This window comes from Dicentrarchus labrax, unplaced genomic scaffold, assembly GCF_905237075.1.
Source record: "Dicentrarchus labrax unplaced genomic scaffold, dlabrax2021, whole genome shotgun sequence".
Lineage (NCBI taxonomy): Eukaryota > Metazoa > Chordata > Actinopteri > Moronidae > Dicentrarchus > Dicentrarchus labrax.
The window spans coordinates 6,625,446-6,647,112 of record NW_026136715.1 but is presented as its reverse complement, the minus strand read 5'-3'; the positions used below and the strand labels follow the sequence as shown (position 1 = coordinate 6,647,112).

General features: G+C 39.0%; 2 protein-coding genes across 4 annotated transcripts; both read left to right on the top strand.

Moving 5' to 3' along the window:
• Nucleotides 1-1,750: 1,750 nt before the first annotated feature.
• pou6f1 (POU class 6 homeobox 1) lies at nt 1,751-10,853 on the top strand. Of its 3 annotated transcripts, none has more exons than XM_051425708.1 (11): nt 1,751-2,117; nt 2,845-2,937; nt 3,920-4,109; nt 4,256-4,392; nt 4,955-5,180; nt 5,569-5,810; nt 5,929-6,054; nt 6,660-6,863; nt 7,016-7,151; nt 7,236-7,404; nt 8,380-10,853. In XM_051425708.1, the coding sequence occupies exons 2-11, from the start codon at nt 2,884-2,886 to the stop codon at nt 8,723-8,725; spliced, it is 1,830 nt and encodes a 609-aa protein (XP_051281668.1). In that variant the 5' UTR covers nt 1,751-2,117; nt 2,845-2,883; the 3' UTR covers nt 8,726-10,853. The 3 variants fall into 3 exon arrangements, with proteins under 3 accessions (XP_051281668.1, XP_051281669.1, XP_051281670.1); XM_051425709.1 differs by lacking the exon at nt 1,751-2,117 and adding an exon at nt 2,268-2,440; XM_051425710.1 differs by lacking the exon at nt 1,751-2,117 and adding an exon at nt 3,477-3,556 and having other exon boundaries at nt 2,844-2,937.
• Nucleotides 10,854-11,559: 706 nt separating this feature from the next.
• On the top strand, nt 11,560-21,397 carry tfcp2 (transcription factor CP2). The gene is made up of 16 exons (XM_051424877.1): nt 11,560-11,900; nt 12,225-12,424; nt 13,594-13,745; nt 14,359-14,435; nt 14,545-14,650; nt 14,898-15,004; nt 15,289-15,441; nt 15,531-15,641; nt 16,209-16,297; nt 16,467-16,515; nt 17,140-17,233; nt 18,308-18,398; nt 18,512-18,618; nt 19,536-19,678; nt 19,850-19,901; nt 20,029-21,397. The coding sequence occupies exons 2-16, from the start codon at nt 12,303-12,305 to the stop codon at nt 20,064-20,066; spliced, it is 1,491 nt and encodes a 496-aa protein (XP_051280837.1). The 5' UTR covers nt 11,560-11,900; nt 12,225-12,302; the 3' UTR covers nt 20,067-21,397.
• Nucleotides 21,398-21,667: the final 270 nt, after the last annotated feature.

The window sequence follows — 21,667 nt, the reverse complement described above, 5'->3', positions numbered from 1 at the left end:
TATGTAAAACAATATGGGACATGGTTAGTGCAGGTGTAGGATATACTCCTACATTGTGTTGTATTGTAATGATATAACTTATAGCAAATACAATACAAAGAACGTTAATACTGATATTATTGGGCAGTCTCTGTCTCTCTCTGACTTGTAGTGAACTATCTGTGTTGCTCACCATAAATATAACACAGAAGGCCTTTGTCACTGCAGACATAATAGGAAAAGCACAGATATTAATAGTAACATCAATGATGGCTCTGTCTTATTCAAGCGTCCCAGTGGATGGTAAATTATTATCTTATTAGCACTGCTGTCATATGTGCAGTTTTTAATGCTTTATACATAAAGAACATGTACAATTCAATTTTAAGAATACAACAATAACAGCATTACACTTTAATAGGAACGCCACAGTAGCAAAAGCACATAATGATGAATTAAATAATTGCTTAAGTCCATTTAGGTGCTTAAGATTCAGGCTTCTGGAATTTTACATGCTGTAACACAGACACCATTGATGTTTTTAGTAATACCTCAACTTTTTCTACAGTGAGTATAAAACACACAGGTATTACTTCTACTAGTAGTTATACTACCACAAGTTAAAAAGTCTAGGCCTAAAAAAAGGTGGTCATAGCAAATGATCCTGTGGGGTTAAGGGGCCCAGAAAACCTTGATATGCATTTGCCTGTAATTTATCTCCATCACTGAACTCAACAGTTAACCATTATTCTTTATGTTGAGATATGCACTATATTGTTTGTATACATGTTAATGTATTGTGAATTGCATACACGGTTAGTATTTGCACAACCTCATATGCTGTAGGCGCACCCAGAGACTATAGGATGGAAGTGATTCATTAATTTATTAAGTGGGGATTCAAATTTGTTCATTAAAAAGAACTTAAGAACATTTTGGGCAGCATATTTTTAAGATTACAAATATTTGTGAAGAAAACTAGGAGATTATAACCATATGTGTGCACGTCGGACCACAATCTCCTGTTGTTTTGTTAAAGGGCTGGGTCAATAAAGGGTTTCCATCCAGTCAGAAATACACTCATTTCCACTTAACCAGCTTAACGAACACACACAGCAGATGTTTCACTACTCACAGTCATAGTCAAATTGTTAGTCAGACAGAAGGAAGTCCCACCAAGAGGGGCGCTTGAATGGAGCTATTTTATTCAGTTTTCAATAAACAAAACAAAATATATCAGGCCCATGAACAAACAAACAAACAAACAAAGGATACCCTCCTCATAGCACACAGAATATACTTCTGCAAACACAATAGGAGCACTTTAATTCATAAACATAAATAGCTTGTTTCCTTACTATTTATTGAATTTCTGTCAACAATACTGTGGAATATGTTTAGATTTACATTTACTTAATATATAGGCTCTTATTATCTTATTATATTTCTATTTCCATTCTTATTTTTTACTCTTTTACTATATTAATATCCCTATACATTCATTTCTATTCTATATATTGTGTTAGATATTGTATAGAAGTACTATTTCTTTAACGTTGTGTGAGTAATGAGTAACATATTAGTATAAGTATTTCTGGATCTGATTCTGATTTGTCATTATAAACACTAACTATAAGTGAGCGAAACAAGCAAATAGTGTTATTATATTTATAATTTCACTGTGTCGGTGCCATAGACTGTAGTCAGTGCTGCGTCCTCCAGAGCTTTTATTTATGGAGGCACTTCCCCTTTAAGAGAACCATGGCACCTCTCAAGTCGAGGCAGACATTTTTCAATGCAAGATTTTTTCTTGCATAAATTATGTTCATGACGTAGTGCAAAAGGCCAATTTTGTGGCAATTTTGTCCGACTTTGTTGCTCAAATAGGATTTGTTGAGACACGCCAGGGATTTTTGATTGTCTGAACTGTTGCAGAAAGGGCATCGTCATTAAATATTAAGAGAGAAGGAGATCCTAACATTGCAACCCTCCTTATCAATGCAAATACCTCTTTTGTGTGCAGTCACAGCGCCTGTCTGGGAGCTGAGATGAATTTTTAATTATGTGTGACTGAAACAAACTGTGACAAGGACCTTTATAAGAGCGAGGGATTACAGAAAATAAGCTGCATTTACGCGGTAAGTTGAATATAATAACCGGAGTCTGTTCTAGCCTGCTCTTCGCGCATAGCAGCGAAATGGCGAGAGGAAATGAGTTTTGGTTAATATGCAATGTTCGTAATTAGCATAATTTATATATTTATGATAAAGAGAGGGAAATACATAATATTCGGTCTCTAGGCACGGGTCGAGATGATTTCTGTCGCCTGTACTTGGTGGTTAGTGCCTGTCTCCAAAAGTGGCCGACGCGGCGAGACTTTTATTGGCCAGGATGGGGGTGGGGAACCCATCAACACCCGCTGAAGTTTTTGACAGATCCTCATTTCTAACGGGGCATTGCAGTAGGAAATGCACCATCTTGAATCTTTATTTTGATCTGTGTTGAATTTGTAACCACTTCATGTCCACGATCAGCGTATTTCATCACGTTTTCTGCAGCTGAAGTGCAACACAGTATCGCCTGTTTATAGGCCCCTCCAAATAGTCTGGTCCTGCAATGACAGAATTAGCCATGAATAACAAAACAGTCCTCTGCATGTGGGTCTGTTCTAAACCAGAATTTAACCCCCACCCCCCCTTAAAGTGCAGCTGTGCCTTAACAGGGGTCACCATCATGGAAACTTTTATGTATATTTTCATTCTTGAAATGAGTGCAAAACAGATTAGGAGTGGATTAAGTAGTCACCACACTAAATCAAGAAGACAAATCTTTCAGGGTTTGTTTAATCAGTGTTTGTTTACCCAGAATGCCAGGAAGACAGTGACGGTGGTGGTGCAGCGAGCCATGAACTCCCAGGATCTCCCTGCCAAAGATGCCCCACTTACTGTCAATGAGCAGGTAACACTCTCCTGTCTGTTTAAAGCACAGCGAACACACCTTCCACTATAACCCCTCACTTAGCGTAACCAAATCCTGATAACTTATGTTGTCTTCAAGTTCTTTGCTCCCGTTTGCTCCCTGTCGCTCTCCATGTGCCCACATACCATACCATGTTGGAATGATTAACTTCCATACGAGTTTGTTAGAGAATCAGGACCCACGTTTTGTGTTTTATCACCTAATAATACCTGCTGCTTTATGCTTGGGGACGGTTGCCGTTCTTTAAACTGCTGTGTTTAATAATTAATTGTGGGTTTTTTTCTCTCTCTAGTAACATTCTGTGTAGACATAGTCAGTAAACAAAAAGCAATGCTCTTCACAGACGTACGGAGGGGGGAGCTTGAAGAAAGCATTGCTTGAGCTGCTTGTTTGGCTGATGCTTTTGTCATTGTTTTGGTGTACTCATGCTCTTTTCGTTTGTGTCTCTTCCTTTTTGGTGTTGTCTTGTTTTGGGTCATTGTGTCCTAACATGTGCTCGGCTTCTCTGTTCTCCTTAGCCATTCACTGTCTGACTGCAGAAGTCTTTTTTCAGCCATTTAAATCCTGCACTTTGAAATTCCCTGCCAAAGACAACCAGGTATGCATCCTCCTCTCTCTTCCTGCATTGTCTCTCTGCACCTTGTCCTCCAGCCCAGGTTGTCTCGCTGCGTCTCCTCTAGGCCTTTCATTATTGCATACCATGAATCACCAGTTAGGTCAAAATTAGATCCAATTAAAGGGGGAATTCATAAAGTAGGGAAATACTAAATTTAACTATTGTCTATATTTGTGACCCTTCACGTATCAAGTGATACTTAAACCATAACAGAGTGGTTTATTTATTTGTTTATTTTTATTTCTTATAATAAAATCCTGAGCAAAAGAAGTGGAACAGTGTAGGCAGTTTTTTTTTTGTGTGCATTTGAATCATCTCAGATTTTACTCCCTAATTGTTGTGCAGGTCATTGTGATGTCTGGCCATGAGACTATTCGTGTGCTAGAGGTAGAGGTCGATGCGTCTCTGCCGTCATCCGTACCTGATGGGAAGAATGAAGGCAAAGCCGAGGAGGGAGTGGCTCGGCCTGCAGAGCAACCTGAGCTCGGCAGCATGCAGGAAGGCCTCGTTGTGCCCCAGAGCATCGGGGGAGCAGGTAAATCATGGTCCTACTAGATAATGATGGATAGCAGATGACTTATTATTCATACGTACATGACACTGTAGCACTGAAATGTTAATAGCAGCTGTGAAAACTACTTCAAATGTCAGTCAGAACTAACCCTGTCTGTGCTCCTGCAGTGCTGGGTGAGCAGCAGGTGGTGTCTGTAGAGGCAGCAGCCCCTGCTGTTCAAACGTTGACTCCTGCTGTTCCCGTCAGTGTGTCCCTGCCACAGCCCCAAGCCACCATGCCCATCACTGTACAAGGCTGTCCACAGGTAGAATTTACACACTTTCCAAATACATCCTATGTTATCAGAGAAGGAAAGTTGTAGGTTGTTGGAGTTTTTCTTTACCTAAAACCAGGGACAGAAATTAACAAGTTTAAGCTGCATTGGCCTTGAAAGGGCTGAAAGTGTGAAATTTCAAATGAGGGGAAATTTACAAGGACCCTATTTGCATTTCACCCGGTTCACTTATGTCCAATATTCATTCATCAGAGGGATTAAATCACCTACAGTAGTCTGTCACCTACAGACAACTGTAGGTGATTTTCTGAAGTCACTGACCGAGGCTCTGGTGCTTTGTGAATGGTAAAAATTGAACAAATTGGATCCCACAAAACTGCCACAAAAAATAAAACACCCACTTTAGTAAAAGACAAAAACAAATCAAATTAAGTAGTTGAGTGCACAGACAGTAAAAAGTGTATTCATAATTAGTTCAGTAAGCTTTCCCCTGTAGAAACACCAGGATGTCAGTAAACTTTATCTAGAACAACATTACTGTGTTCATCCCAGTCCCAAATGTTGATGGAAAGCTTTTATTATGCTACATTAGGTGCTGACCCAGGAAAGTTTGGCCACTCTGATGACTGGTATGATGGCACAGACAGGATCTCTGGGGCAGCCCTTGCTCATCCCCCTCAGTATGGCGGGCTCCATTGGTGGCCAGGGTGGTCTGGCTGTTCTCACCTTGCCTACCACCAATGTAACTACTCTACCTGCCTTTGCAGCAGCTACCACAGCCGGAAACCTCCTCAAACTGCCCTTCGCTGGCCTCCAAGGTAAAACACAATCTGTTTATGTGTGCTCTCAATTTAGCTTCTCATAAACAGATTTTGTCCAACTTTATTTTAGGTAGATCATAGTTGAGACCTGACTTCAAAATTGCCATCTTTAACAAAGACTAATGACATTTCCATAAGCCTCAGCTACGTTTTTCTTTAGTGCTAATTAGAAAATGTCAGCATGCTAAAAAGCTAAACTAACATGGTGAACATGGTAAACATTATACCTGCTAAACATGAGCATGGTAGCGTTGTCATTGTGAGATTTTTAGCTCCACAAACCATGTGCCTAAGTACATGTTAGCGTGGCTCTGTGACAATATTTCCTCACAATGAGTAACTTGATTACAGAACAATAACAGGTTGATACTGTACTTTCATTCAGCTGCGACTGTCCTGAACTCGGTCCAGCCCCAATTGCACACAAATGCACAGGCGATGTTCCAGCCTCAAGCTTCTATACAGCCAGTGCAGGTGACGTCTCAGCCAACACAGGTGACCAATGCACAGGTCACCGCTGCTCAGATGGCGGCTGCCCAGGCGACCTCGGCCACAACTACTGTCTCTCAGTCCAACATATCTTTAGCAGCACTCCAGACTGCAGGACTCTCCATCAATCCTGCCATTGTAAGAATGCTGCTTGAAGGATTTATGCCTGGTCATACTTTTTGTAGCATTTTAAATCACGTCATTCACAGGATTTAGTTTCCTATGCTATTTTAATTTGTTGTGTTTTTCTGTTCAGATCAACGCTGCCTCCTTGGGTCAGCCCCAGTTTCTCAGTTCCCTCACCTCCACTCCCATCATCACCAGTGCCATGTCCAACATGGCTGGCATCACCAGCCAGATCATCACAAATGCCCAAGGACAGGTGGGTACCTTAAACTGATACTTGTGATATTAATATTATATTATATTATATTATATAGATTTAGATTTATGAGGGTCTGTCTGTACTGTATCATTAGCCAAAAAACACCCCCTAGGCGTTGATTGATTAGAACGCATAACAGACGTCATTACAAAGTGAAAACAGTGTAAGAACAAATAATTTACAGACAGTGAGCTCCCATTACACAGTGCATTTGACACTTTTTGCGAGTTTAGATTTATATTGACGGGTAATCACACCCTCTGTAAGGACAGTCAAAATGCTTTTGTGTTGCGTTTCTGGATTGGTAATAAAAGCAACACCCTCCAGGTAACCAATCAATCAGCAGTGCTATTTCAGGTCAGTAGAGCATTAGACTATTTCTGTGAAACCTGATTTGTCCTCTCAAACAGATCCATTTCTCAATCTGGAGTTAGTAGTGCAATGTTTGATCTGAAAAGACATGATTTTATTCCAGGTAAACAGCTAGTAGAGCGTACTTAAGTGACACATTGATGAATGTGCTGTAACTGGGTTTGGTAAGCAAAAAAAAAAAATGATTACATTCAATTGTTGTTTGTATTTCTCTTAAACTAAATTCACAGGTAATAGGAACCCTCCCGCTGTTTGTGAACCCAGCCTCTCTGGGTCAGGGTCTCCAGGTCCAGACTGTCACCCCACAGCTGCTTCTCAACACCCAGGGCCAGATCATTGCCACAGTAGGGAATGGACATGCAGCGGTTGCAACCTCTGCTGCAGTTCTGCCCAAAGCTGCTGCTCCTCCAACACTATCAAAACCTAGCACTCAGGTAGATAATAAACATCTGTCTGCATTTTGTTTTTAGGTCAGAAAGGACCAAATAATTTCAGCACAGTTAATTGGCTGATCATCCGTATGATTAAATCTTACCATTATGTTGCATGTCACGTCTAAGAATATAATTAATTTGTTCTCTCCCAGCCTTTGGTAACAACTGCCACTCAGTCACCAGTTGTCATCGCCCCGCAGCCGTCTGTACTGAAGACCACCACCACGCTCTCCTCCACAGTACCCATCACCTGTGGAGACATAGCAAAAGTGGGCCAGCTTGTCAGCAGTACGTGCACCTGCTTCCCATATCTAAACATAGATGCGTTTTAAGTGGGTAGATATTTTTAACCAGATTCTCCTTCAATTGTAGAACCCCAGCAGGTAGTCAGCAGCGAGGAAGGCATTAATCTGGAGGAAATTCGAGAGTTCGCCAAGAATTTCAAGATCCGCCGGCTCTCCTTGGGACTTACTCAGACACAAGTAGGGCAGGCCCTTACAGCAACTGAGGGTCCGGCCTACAGCCAGTCTGCCATTTGCAGGTAAATGACCCCACTGTTCATGTTACCTTACTTTACTTCTGTATTGTAAAAAAAACCCATGTATTTCTGCATGTAAGCATCAGTGATTCATGCAGCATTTGTTATGTGCATACTCTGACCTAATTTGCATGCACACAGAATTACAATTCTATTACTATTGAAGCATGAATGGCCACGCACCCACATCTACTCATCTACTTTCGCCATGTTATTGCAGTCGTGCTTAGTGGAGTGAGTTTATCGTGTTGAGATATGTGTGACATTTGTAAAAGGCTTTAGTGTTAAATCCTTAAATTAATAAATCATTGTGAATGTGTTATGGTAACTTAACAGTCAAAAACACTTTGGCTACATAAAAATAAGTATAGATTGTAAGCTAGAGGTTGTGTGTTTAAATTATTTTAAACACATGGCTTAGCACCTAGTTTAACAGTTTTTGTATGGAGGAAACCAACAAGATATAATGTGTTAATCGGTGAGATCGGCTTAAGAGGTGGTGGAAGGCAGATTCTGTTACCTTCATACAGTGCCCAGACTAGTTATTTCCAGTCCTAATGCAAAGCTAAGCTAACCAGTTACTGGCTGTAGCTTCATATTTACCTTACAGGTATGAGAGCCATATTGATCAAGAGTAAGCATATTTCCCAAAATGTAAAACTATTCCTTTGAATGTGGATATGATTAGGCAACGTATCTGTAACAGGCAGTAACATTTTTAAGAATTGTCCCAATGGTTCATGATCTTAGATTGACATTTTGATATGAACAGCAATGGGTTCATCCTTATATAGAGGTAAGTAGGTAAATTAAGTAAAGAAATGAGACTAGTACTCAAAAACATTTTTTTTCTTAATTAAAGTTATGTACTTTCCTGCAAATTTGGTCTATGTGAATTCATAGGGATAAAATAGAAATACAGCTCATACAATGTGTTCTCATGATATGATTCAGGCTGAACTTTCTTTTGCACCACAGGTTTGAAAAGCTGGATATCACCCCGAAGAGTGCTCAGAAGCTAAAGCCGGTGTTGGAGAAGTGGCTGGCTGAAGCGGAGCACTGGAACCAAAAAGGCCAGCAGAATCTGATGGAGTTTGTTGGTGGTGAACCATCAAAAAAACGCAAGCGACGTACTAGTTTCACACCGCAGGCAATAGAAGTTCTTAACTCCTACTTTGAGAAGAATGCGTTGCCTACAGGCCAAGAGATTACAGAAATTGCCAGAGAGCTAAACTATGACCGAGAGGTTGTGCGAGTATGGTTCTGCAACCGGCGACAGACGTTAAAAAACACAAGCAAAATCAATGTCTTCCAGGTTCAGTAGCGACCTCGTTGTGGGAGGGATCGCCACTGATCTTTTGTCGTTTTGGGAAGTTGAACATTTAATACAGCAGCACAGATTCAAATTATGTTACAATACAATAATACAAGCTAAACTCCAATAATATGGTTGAAAGAATATGAACTTTTTGAGAAAATGAAGGAAAACACAGAATGTAAGTGTTATGAAAGAGTAGTAAAAATGAACTATTGTATTTTAAGGCTGTATATGTGTACACTACTCATGTGTGGTGGGTACTAAGTCAAACTGCATGGTCCTCTTATCATACTCAGATGATAAATAATACAGTGACGATAACAACTAATTAAAAATATTTGATGAACTTTTATACAAGTGGTTTTATAGGATATCCCTCTGAATTATATTAAGTGGCAGTGCATTGAGTCACATTGATTTTTAGTCACAAAATTGTCACTTTGGCACAATGGCTCACATAACACTGATGTTTGAATAACATGCTTTTGCCACCTTGGATGTTTTTAAGATTCTAGCTGCTCATTTATTTTGTATTCATGTAGTATTTGTACCGCGTGAGCAGCTTTGCAAACATAAATAAGATACTGACAGATATAAGATTCTGAAGACTGAAAGAAGTAAATAGCCTAGTAGCCTATTTTCATCAGAAGATTACTTGTTGTCAAAGGAACGCCAAAAAATACGTTACTATCTGTGGACTCCTGACTGAAACTGTTTTTGGGACAATCATCATTTTGACATATCTTATTGATAATCACAAAGATGATCTGAAAATCTTTAGTCATTTCCTCTTGTTTAGCTTTGATACTTTAATTCAGCGGTGTGAAATGTGTCACACTGTTTGGTGCCCATAGAGAGTCATTTCTGAGTTCCACGGACGACAGGTTCTTATCAAAATAAAGTTGCAGCTTCGGCTATTGCCTGCGATACCAGAACTGTAAACTTAATTTAGTTTTTATAATGTTTTTTCATTTGTGAGTTACTGGTCATGCAAATACATATATTGTATGTGTGGGTGACACGTATGTGTGAAAACACCACAGTCCTGTTTTTACACTTTCTGTTTAATGTGCTTATAATACTCTGAGAGTATTTTGTGTTTCCTCTTTATTCACTGTTGTGACTGTTCCCTTAATGACTTGACAATGTTTCTGCTGCATTTTTCATCAACTTAGATAAAGTATGTTTGCAAAATAGGAACTTAATTGGCCTATTAGGAAGTCAACTTAAAATAGTCTCATGTTGCCTAAGAACATTAGCAGCAGATTTTTTGATACTTTTACTAAGCCTAATATCAATCAAATTGATTTACTTATTAAAACAATCTATTAACTGTTCAGCCAAGAAAGGGGGTTTTGTGATTTAATGTGTTGTGACTTTCAATCTGAATGAGTAAGAAGAGTGTTTGCATGTTTGTTTTTTTCTGTAGGAACAATACTATGGTGGTTTTCTTTATTTTTGCCAATTTAAGATTTGCTTTCAGTCTTCAAGAGGTCTTTGCACTTTAGTGACAGCAGGGAAAGTAAAAGGGTTACGAATGGTTTATGTACAGTGCAAGGTTTCAGTTATGTATGTGAGAGAATTTAATTTCTGCATTTTAATGTTCTTGAACAGAATAAAGCTTTGCTTTACGAAATGTAGCAGTACTGGCAAAATTGCAGTCATCAACTTGACAAGCAACATCACTAAGATTAATGTACTTTTTACGCAGATGAAATGTAAAATACTGCAGATTAAATATAAACTCTAGTATGCATTTATCACATTCTTTGAGTTTGTGAATTATATAATGCATTTTATGGCTCACCTCATATTTGCCTTTTGAATAACAGTAGGCTTATATTGCAGTGGACATACCTAACCATAAAATAATGAATATTGCAAAGTTCTTGCTTTAACATGTGTTTACCTTCATGTTCAATATGGGAAGACAGTATATAATATTGTTTAATGTACTAAGTTATCAGTAGAGAAAAAGGAAGAGCTACGTTATAAGATATCAGCTGTTACTCATTTGACTCTGCAAAGCAGATAAAAAAGTTCAGGTTGCTGTGAGATAAGGAAAAAACAAAGGTTGGAGGCTTTTCGTCATTTTCTGTCAGATAAATCAAATAAATCATGTCTTTATTAATCACTCTTTATTGTTGTGTATTGATATATGTACAACATTTGCATTGGCTGTAGTTGCAAAGGTTGCTGCTGTAGTCCTAACCTTTTTCCTTAAGGGACCCCTTTTCTATAATTTAGTAAACTGCTTAAGTGACATATTTAATATTATATTGAAAACTATACAATTAACCCAAATAGTGAACTCAGTAGCTGCAAGACATTTGTGTAAAACAAGTGATTTGGATGAATTTTGAGCACATTATTTCCTGTATAGGGAACCTATTATACATTCTGTCTGTGTTATGTATTTTTAAAAATAATTTTAACAATCGTAAATAAGCAATAGGCTATTTTGTTGGGTTTTTTTGGACAAATTCCGTGTTTGTCCACTTGGTCATTGTCCTCAGAATCAGAATCAGAAATACTCAAAAGATCCCTGGAGCCAATTTTGTTCTGGCAATTTACTTTATATCTACTTTTCTTCACAGAAGTGAACCAAATGCTGAGATATAGCATTATTATACCCCAGGTTGGGAACCACTGATGTAACCGATAGTGACCACTAACCTGAAAGATATATATTTTTTTCATTTTACAGATAAAATATAACTTCTAAAAGCAGTAAACCTCTTCCTTCATCACCATGCTTTATCGGCCAGTCGCGGTAGGTGGCGGTAGTGAGCTCCCCAACGTTCTGTGCTACCGCTGTGAAATAACAACGAAGAAGAAGAAGAAGAAGAAGAACGACGGAAATGACGGTGGCTCCTTTTCCTGACGAATCTAGATAAACAAACAAAAGCAAGACATTATATTATATATTATACACATTTAGGAGGCTGGGACAAATCTGAGGCGCTTTCTATTTACAGATATGTCTACCAGGAACAATTTATTCGCCAGTAAGTGAGGCAGAGGAGAGCTAGCACCGCCACTCGCTGAGTTAGCTCGCAGGCTCCGGAGCTTGGAGGAGTTTTTAGCTCGACATGTTTATTTTAGAGCTGGAGCGAAGGAGCGCGACATGATGGCATGACACTGTCGCAGTGCTGGCGAGTAGCTACACGTTCACTCTAAGGTGTGGTGTGTGTTTTATTTATTTATTTAATGGATTATGTTACCAAACTGAATAATGAGTGGAAACTAATATTTGTGTGGCTGAGCGCAAGTTATTTTCATCTGAGTGCACGGTTACATAAAAATGTGTGTGTGTGTGTGTGTGTGTGTGGTTATAACTTGTTACTGACCTTTACACAAACTGCTAATTTGAGTCTTATTTTTGTGGGCATGTACCTCGATCAAGCCTCAGCACGTTGGCTTTTTTTTTTTTCGCGACTTTAAAAGTTGGAGCCACATTATGATGATAATGAAACTTCTTATTTCACTTTCTCCCACTCAAAAGATTTGAAGATTGTTGGGGGGGGGACAGGTCAAACTTTTAACCGGATCTGCACTCCGTTGAGATCTCCACATCGTCAGCATGGCGTGGGCCCTGAAGTTGCCTCTCACGGATGAAGTGATTGAGTCCGGACTGGTCCAGGACTTCGATGCCAGTCTCTCGGGCATTGGTCAGGAGCTTGGTGCGGGGGCATATAGCATGAGGTACTGTATGTTTTTTTTTTTTTTTTTGGGATGGGTTGATCCCTTTGCTTTAACTGTACTGTTGAACTGAGCTCCTCTGATGCTGCTACACATAAATATTGACCAAAATATGTCATCTGATTTGTGACTTTTTAAAATACAGTGCAAACGTGTTTGAATGAAAACATCTGTGTTTTATTTGGGGGCCTAATTGTTGATGTAAATCGTGATAATAATAATGGCAGAGTGATGCCTGTAACTCCTGTTTAAGCTTAAATGTCAAGCGTGTAATTTTATGACTCTTATGTGGAATATATTAGAGATTCTGTGTGAAGGTATTAAATATCTTTTTTTTTTTTTTTTTAAAAGATAAGTGATCAACCTTTTCTGTCTAATTAAATCTGCCTCATTAATGTGCAGTGTTTCTCTCAGCTAGGCTCTGTGTCCAGCGCAGTTTGAGCAGAGAAATCTCTTCACACTTTGTATTTGTACATGAATATGTGAAAATCTGGCACGGAGAGATGGCAAAAGGGCAAATTAATCACCACATGCAGATGAATTGCAAGGCAGTGATTATGAGATGAAGAACACTCTTTGATGAAATTTGATTGCGGCATCAGACTACCACTATGCAGCGTATCCCCGATACATTAATGTAAATATATCTGCACACAGTTATGTGTTTTTTTCATTTGTTGAGGTCTTACGTAGAAGTTTAATGTCCACGTAGATATTTATGATGCATGTGCTCAGTTTTTCATGATAGAAATTGTGTGAAATCCATTTAGGTTTTTGCTGACTCAAGCACTTTGCTTCGCTGGAGAAAGAACATTCTCTTATGTGCTGCTTTCTGGCTGGTTAAGTGCACTGTTAAATGATACTGTGCAAGCTGCAAAGTGCCTGCTTGTTCCTGAAATTCTTCTGTTGAGAGGTGCAATGAGATCCTGACTGGATACCTTGGTATTTAGTAGTGTTGCCTCCATTATAATTTATGAACTGCAAAGCTGACGAACACAGTAACCCAGCATTCAGTGTTGTTTAGTGATGACAGGTGGTGTTACACTCTCCATTTGACGTAACATTACTTTTATTATGAGGTTGAAAGTAACCAGTTAAATATCAAGAAACATTTAATAATGAGTGTGTCTCACATGAGGTGATCAGGCTGTTCTTTTGTCTCTGTTCTCCAGCGATGTACTTGCCCTCCCCATCTTCAAGCAGGAGGAGTCCAACCTGCCCCCAGACAGCGACAACAAGATCCTTCCTTTTCAGTATGTTCTGTGTGCAGCTACCTCGCCTGCTGTTAAACTGCATGATGAAACACTCACCTACCTCAACCAAGGTCAGCATCGGGATCCCAGCCACAGAGTACTTTTCAGATTTGTGTAAATTTATTGATGTCTAAAAACAAATTCAGTTGCCTATGATCTAGCAATTCTAGATATTTTATTACCTGGATGGCAGTAGATCTTCATAGACAAATTTAATGAAAAAAACAGAGGCAGGGAGAAAAATCAGTATGAATATATATATATATATATATATATGTATGTAATATATATATATATATATATATATATATATATATATAGCATTATGGTCTGTAGTGGTATGTTTTTGATATACCAGTATGATATGTTATTTTCTGTCAGTTCAGCCTGTTGTCAGATTATATCTGTTTTACTCTGAAGTTGTTTAAGACATTGAAGGGTATCTTTTCCTTTTCTGTTACACAGATATTGTGATGTGTGATTGATCATCATTATCTGGCAGTGTATGTGGTATTGCAGAATTTTCTTTATAGTCATGCCATTGCCATCTAAACAAGCATGTCATAATGATGTATTATTGAGATTAGAATGACTACAAGGATTAGATATCAGCTGTGAATGTTTTGTGACAGCCTCGTAGGAATCCCGATTTTTTTAATTCTCTATATGGACTTGTCATTGCAGGCCAGTCCTATGAAATTAGAATGCTTGACAATCGGAAAATTGGGGAGCTTCCGGAAATCACTGGTAAAATGGTGAAGGTAAGATTCTGACGTGCCGGGTCACACGTACATTATGTATGCGTTGGTTTAAATAGCAATAACATCTGCCTTGAATTGTTTGTAAAAAATAAATCTTTCTGAATTTCAGAGCATCATCCGTGTGGTGTTTCATGACCGACGACTTCAGTACACAGAGCACCAGCAGCTGGAAGGCTGGCGCTGGAACAGGCCGGGAGATCGCATCCTCGACCTGGGTGAGCCCTGAATAACAAATGGTTTTGGGTCTTTATAGTGGATTTGTGTGTTGAATGAATGTTGCTGTGCAGCCTTGTATATGTATATTAACCACCCAGTAATTTTTGAGTAAATTCTGTTCAGGATATTGACTGTTAACCTGAACTATAAGTACAAGGCTTAGATGACAGTGGTGATATTATGGAGACGATGGTGTGCATTAAGAACTCTTTTGATAACAGCCTGTTTTACATTGATCCATTGCAGATATCCCCATGTCCGTCGGCATAATCGACCCCAGGGCTAACCCTACTCAGCTTAACACTGTGGAGTTCCTTTGGGACCCATCAAAAAGAACCTCAGTTTTTATCCAGGTAGCATGACAGACAACACTGATACTTTCATTCATTAAACAGCAGTAATCTGAGGCAAATTTTGAGCACTTTGGCATCATGGAGCTAAGCTTTGTAACATTTAGTGTACTCACCTATTCTGTTTGACAAAATGGCAAGTAAACTGAATGTCATTCTGCAGACAGTAATTACTAATACAATAGTTTTGCCAAGATCTGTTTATTTATTGATTGAATTGACCTAAGTTTTGTGTAACGTCATCATTCCTGTATAGATTTACATTTTCTATTCCTTTCCTTTTATAGGTACACTGCATCAGCACAGAATTTACTATGCGCAAGCATGGTGGAGAGAAGGGTGTGCCTTTCCGCATCCAGATCGACACGTTTAAAGAGAATGAGAATGAAGAGTACACAGAACATCTCCACTCTGCCTCCTGCCAGGTCAAAGTCTTCAAGGTGAGAGGAATGAGAAGAAACAGTGATGTACTGCAAGAATTTGTCATTTATGCCCACCACCTAAATTACCCCTACATGACCTGTTTCAGCCTAAAGGTGCGGACAGAAAGCAGAAGACCGACAGGGAAAAGATGGAGAAGAGGGCGCCACAGGAAAAGGAAAAGTACCAGCCCTCCTATGAAACCACAATCCTGACAGAGGTTAGCATATAACTAATGTGTAAAAGGGATGAATAATTAAATGAAGAGAAGAGCCTGGAAAAGAGCAAAAACAACTGTGTAATTGGCTGTGGGTCAGTTTCTTTCATTACAACTAGATCTGCAACTAACAATTATTTTCATTATCGATTTAGCTGTCTATTATTTGTTCGGTTAATCTTATTAGTGACAGACGCCAACAAATTCCTTTGTTTGTCTGACCAACAGTCCAAAACCAAAGATATTCACTTCACAATGATGTAATACTGACAACAGAAGCAAACCCTCACAATGAGAAGCTGCAGCTAGAGAATGTTTGGCATGTTTGCTTGAGAAACAACAAACAATCGTTTATCAAAATAGTTGCCGATGGGTTGTCTCATTGATTTAACTTTCCATCTCAGCTCAAATTCCAATTAATTATTTACAACTAGTAAATAAAATTGTGAATGACACAAACCGTAGGGATATATTAAATGTAAGGGAAAGCTGCAGCTAATAACTGGCAGCAGCAGAACGTTATTTCTGAGGTTATTTAGATGCCACAGTAACAAAAGTGTTCTTTTGCAGTGCTGTCCCTGGCCTGAGGTCACATATGTCAGCAACTCCCCATCTCCTGGCTTCAACAGCACACACAACAGCTTCCCAGTTGCAGAAGGGTATGAGTGTTTCAAGATTTCTGCCAGTACTGCTTGCTGCTTGAATTTAATTTACCATAAAATCAACATGTGGTTTTGGTTAGCGAGGAGCACGCTGTGTTCAGATTCTTAATGTGGATTTCAATATTCTTCTTGGATTCTAACATTACATTTTTTTGTCCCTTTTAAGAAATGGATCCCCAAACCACCAGCCTGAGCCCGTCATTCCGGTAGCAGATGTAAGTAAAAGAGCATTTTTCGCTCTCCGGATTTACTTGCCTGGCTACCTCCGGCCTCACTAAACCATGGCATATTAATATTCAGAAATGCAAAGCTGACCTGTGTGAATCTCCCAGAAGACTCACTAAGGCAAACTAAAATAAACAAACTAAGCCTAACCTGCCTCAAGGTGTGAATGAAAGCATTTCGTATTGATAAATAAGGTCAACATTACATCAGAACTCTTTTCTATGCATTACAGGGAAGCAGACAGTGATTCAATGCTTCTATTATTTGACCTTGGAAGATGATTTGTCAGAATAATTTATGTACATTCTGTACAGACTGTTTTTGGGCAGATGTCTGGCTGATATGTTTTGCTTTAGTTACTTACATTCATTGAGAAACAAAGGTATAGTGATGTAACCCAAGTACAGTTAGATTAGTAGAGATTAATAAACCTCTGTGCAAATGTAATCGTTGCAGAGGTTATATACAGAATAAATCAACTCTAGATTAAAAAGGTTAAATAGACAGATTCAGGCACATTGATATTGAGAGCACCACATGCAATATAATAATTTTGAAGATTTGCTGCAATTAAGTGTTTTATTTTTGGTTCTGTCTTGTTTTTTTCTTCTCAGAATTTGTTACCCACAGCAACACCACAAGATGCACAACAGTGGCTTTTAAGAAACCGCTTCTCGCCCTTCTGTCGACTCTTCACTAACTTCTCAGGTAAAATGTCTCTTAAATACAGAACGCCCATTTGTCTTAGTATAGTGTCACTTGTGACTGTCACAGAGCAGCTTGACAGAACCCAGGCTCATGCATTTTAGAGAGTAAAGAGTCAGGAATGTGAAAGGAAATAAGCCCCTTTCAGACATTTACCTGATTAGGTAAGCCTTTTTCACAGCCATCTCCTGCAGCCATTTTGAGATGGAGAAGTAGAATAAACACAGGTGTTACCAATGACACTATTTAAGGTTACGTTTAGTTCGGGTCAAGCAGAGTCAGGGTGCTGCTATTGTGCGTGTTGGCTCACTGGAAAGGCTCTGTAACAGTAAAACACCTGTGATTACTATTTCATGTCAAAATGGCTGCTGTGGAAAAAGGTCCTTTGGGCTAATTTCTGTATCACTTTCAACATGTCACAACACTTAAAGGCCACAGCAGCATGAATGAAAACATAAAGAGAGAGAAATTAAATGCCCTTTGTGTATGCCTTTCACAGTACACTGTAAAAACAACTGTAACTTAATTATCATCTCTTAAGCAGTCAGAAAAAAATCTGTTTAACAAACCACAAACCCTTGAATGAGCCAGTGTTATGTGGCTATAAATATATTAGTATTATTATCCCCACACAATTCTAGTGTAACTCAGACCTGCACTCCATCCTTATATTTAAGATTTTACCATTACCAAGTCATTACTTTATTAGCTAGATGAAGCTAACCATTTTATGTATCCCCTTTATGAAAACAGCTGTAGACAAAGAATCTGGTATTTGGAGTATGCAGGGTAGCATAGAGGTGAAAAAAAGGCTCAACCCTACATGGCACAAAACATCCAAATGCTAAAGCAGAAGACACTACAACTTGCAGCCCCTAGGACTGTGGTCTTTAGTGGACCCTGTATGGTGCCGTCTGTGAAAAGGCTGTTCCATTAAAGGGGGCTATGATGGGTTGTGTTATTTTACTGTACACGTAAACATTTGGACTGAAAACAAACTTGTTGGGAAATTCAGGTTCACGTATATAGTGTGAATGGTTTTACAGTCTTAAGTAATGTCTTGTTTATGTGTCCCAGGGGCAGATCTGTTGAAGCTGACCAGGGAGGATGTTATTCAGATCTGTGGGCCAGCTGATGGTATTAGACTCTTCAACGCATTGAAGGGACGGTGGGTCTTCTTTAATTAAATCCCATTTTACAGTATATCATTAACCTGGTAAATCAAGAAATGCTTCATACATTCATGGACATGCTGTTTTCCCTCTGTGTGTATGTTTACAGGGTGGTACGTCCGAGGCTCACCATCTACGTTTGCCAGGAGTCTCAGCAGACACGGGATCAGCAAGTGAAACATGAAAACGGAGATGCTGCTGCCAACACTTTCTTTGGTCAGTGCATGTTCATGGTTTATTCATGGTTTGCTATAGCAAAATGCATAGAGGAAACTTGAATTCGGGACCGAATGCTTGAGAGTTGAGCAGGTACAAGGCATTGTTAGACACATCACAGAATCCCAGTATCACTGCATCATGTTATCAAACATTGGAATAAAAATGATGTGAGTAATGTATAACTGTAAGTCCTTAGTACTGTGGTGTATTTAACAAAATTTTGTTCTGCTGACATATAAAGTAATGGTTCTACGTTTTGGGAAATTCACCTTCTTAGTGTCTTTCTGAGATTTAAATGAGAGGATAAATGCGGTAAATTTGTAAATGTAATGATAATTCCTGTAGTCCTCTTCTCACCGTCAAGATGCTATGTAACCAGCCAGGAAGTCACTGCGGATGTTTGTGCCTGGCACAGAAACGGTTCGGCAGCCTCCTGTAAAACCGCAACTCGATTACACATTAAACAAACAAGCTGGAACGTGGTTAATTAGTGAACTTTATAGGTGCTGATTGGTGGAGTTTGTTACCTTTTGGACAAAGCAACACAAACTGTTTTTCCCTGTTTCCAGGCTAGCGTCCCATTTACCATACAGGCGATAATGTTATTGATATTCTCATCTAACTCCAAAATGTGAAACTATTCCATGAAGCTTAAGTGTATCTCTGTGCACTATGTGTTTTGTTCTGCTGTTGTAACTGCTGCTGGTCATTGTTCCCACTCTGTTCTTGAATTTCAAACAAGTTGCTCTTAGCTTTTTAAAGTCAAACGCATCACTTGCAGTGCACAAGAAGACTGACTTGTTGTGTATTTTTGTTCAAAGTAAATCTTGATACACAAAATACGGACAGTAAGTTTTTACAGTAGTTAAAGCATTTAAGATAATTGTGTTCTTGTACCTGCTTCTTTGTTGCAGTATATCACGCCATTTACTTGGAGGAGCTCACATCTGCTGAGCTGACAGAGAAGATCGCCCAGCTCTTCAACATTTTACCCAGACAAATAAATCAAATCTTTAAACAGGGTCCCACAGGAATCCATGTACTGGTCAGTGATGAGGTAAGATAATGTTGTTTTTTCCAGTAATCTCCCCCTGCTTAGTACCAAGGCTACACTTTCAAATCCCAGTCTCAGATGCTGTGAAACTGACTAGTTGTCATTACAGATGCTAGTAAACTACTTTAGCTTGTTTCCCCTCCTGCATTTAAACATCTGCCCTCTCTTTAACAGATGATTCAGAACTTCCAGGATGAAGTATGTTTTGTTTTGGACACAATGAAAGGTATCCGAGCGTGGCGCTAATAAACGATGATGATTAATCCGTTTCTATATTTAACATAGAGCCTTAATGAACTTTATCGTGGGAGATTTATTTATAACACCCTACTCTGCTTTCCTTTTCTTTCCAGATGACTCAAATGACGGCTACCACATCATCTTGAAATGAATACTGGGCAGGAGAACAGCGTTGCTCTCTTCGTCAGCCCCGATCCAGTCAGCCCCTCTAGCGCTTCATACTCCTCGCTGTTCCTGGAATATGTGGAGATGCCCCAAGGAACCTCTTGAGGCTGCTTGAAGGAATATGCGACTGAAGCCCCTCTCCTCACTATACCTTACTGTCTTACGTTCGAGGGAGTGACTGTTACCACAGCGAATTAACAGTGTCCTTCTCGCCCTGCCATTGTCTCCCTTGAATGGTTGCATTTTCCTCTGTCGCTTATATCTCATGAAAAGAGGTTAGTGGCACTACAGCTGCTATCACTGTTTATTTGTTAGCTGAGCATCTGGTGTGCCAAAGCTTGTTTGTTGTCTCTTTTTAAAAAACCAACAACCAAAAAAAGACAAAAAAAAAACAAACAAACAAAGCGACAAAAAACGAGAAATGCTCCGACGGTACTTGACTTTCGGTCTGCGATGCAAGCATAGTTTCTCGTCTTCATGCTAGGTTGCCTTATGGGATCCACTTAAGCCAGCCTGCAAGAAACACTGTATAGCTAACACAATCACACAATCGCATCAAAGAACTACAAGAGGCATCAGAATCAGCAATCGGGACATCAAGGGAAACAGTTGGAATCCAGTTGCTGTGTAACATCTGTGATTCCTTTTGAAAGCTAACAATGTCCCTGGTTTTCAACTTTTTAATTTGAACTTTTTTCCTGTCTCCCACACACTGTTTGGTCCTTATTGTTAGTGTAGAGCGCATAATGGCACCTGTGGTTGTTACTTATGAATCTTGAATGATGATTAAACACTGTCTGTTAGTGATCACAGTGGCAACACCAGCAAATTGTCTCTGGCCCATGTACTTGCTATCCCTCTCAGCTTTTTTTTTGGTTTCGTTTTTTTTGTGTAGCTATTTCATTATGTTTTATCTTTAGCCATTTCCCAGCATTATTTGTAAATAGGTCATTATTTTAAAAAAAATGTTTTCATAAGAATCGCGTGTTACTTTGTTAGTTTTTTTGTTTTTTAAAAAAAAATAATCTTTTTAACATACTTACGTCTCTTCATTGTTTTTGGATGTTACCACTTCCAAATACTAATACATGAAATGTGCTGTTGGGCACACACCGGAGCTGCATGTGGAAAGATGTGGTTAGTTTATGTTGAATCCATTGTACTGGTCACATGAAATTGATAGCTTGACATTTTAGATTTTCATCTTTGCCCCCATCTCATCAGCGTTATTAAAATACCTACCAACGTACTGCCATCTCTGGTCTGTCCTCCTATTAATATTTGCAAAAAATAAAATAAAATGTCTTTTTAACCATATCGCTTAAATGTTGTTAAAGAAAATGTGACAAATTGTTTTTATTTATATTATCAAACACACACAGCCTTTTCCCTTTTTTGCTGGACAGATGTGGAGCCCTCCAGACATCCACAGTCATTTTGTTGCCATGGAAACTAGCTTTGACAAGACAATAATGATGTAACATACTGTAAAATAACAGTGTCAAGATGCAGGTTTATGTTTAAAACACCATCCGTGGCATGGTGCTGTCAAATGTTTGCAAGTGTCCGCCTTTGCACAGTGTGAAC

Bases quoted from the DNA above. Each gene is read 5' to 3' on its own strand.
- pou6f1 (XM_051425708.1), top strand. From the start codon at position 2,884: ATGAACTCCCAGGATCTCCCTGCCAAAGATGCCCCACTTACTGTCAAT. The intron at 5,811-5,928 runs GTAAGAATGCTG...TTTTCTGTTCAG, and splicing joins TCTCCATCAATCCTGCCATT to ATCAACGCTGCCTCCTTGGG. The intron at 6,055-6,659 runs GTGGGTACCTTA...CTAAATTCACAG, and splicing joins TCACAAATGCCCAAGGACAG to GTAATAGGAACCCTCCCGCT.
- tfcp2 (XM_051424877.1), top strand. From the start codon at position 12,303: ATGGCGTGGGCCCTGAAGTTGCCTCTCACGGATGAAGTGATTGAGTCC. The intron at 12,425-13,593 runs GTACTGTATGTT...TCTGTTCTCCAG, and splicing joins GCGGGGGCATATAGCATGAG to CGATGTACTTGCCCTCCCCA. The intron at 13,746-14,358 runs GTCAGCATCGGG...TTGTCATTGCAG, and splicing joins ACTCACCTACCTCAACCAAG to GCCAGTCCTATGAAATTAGA.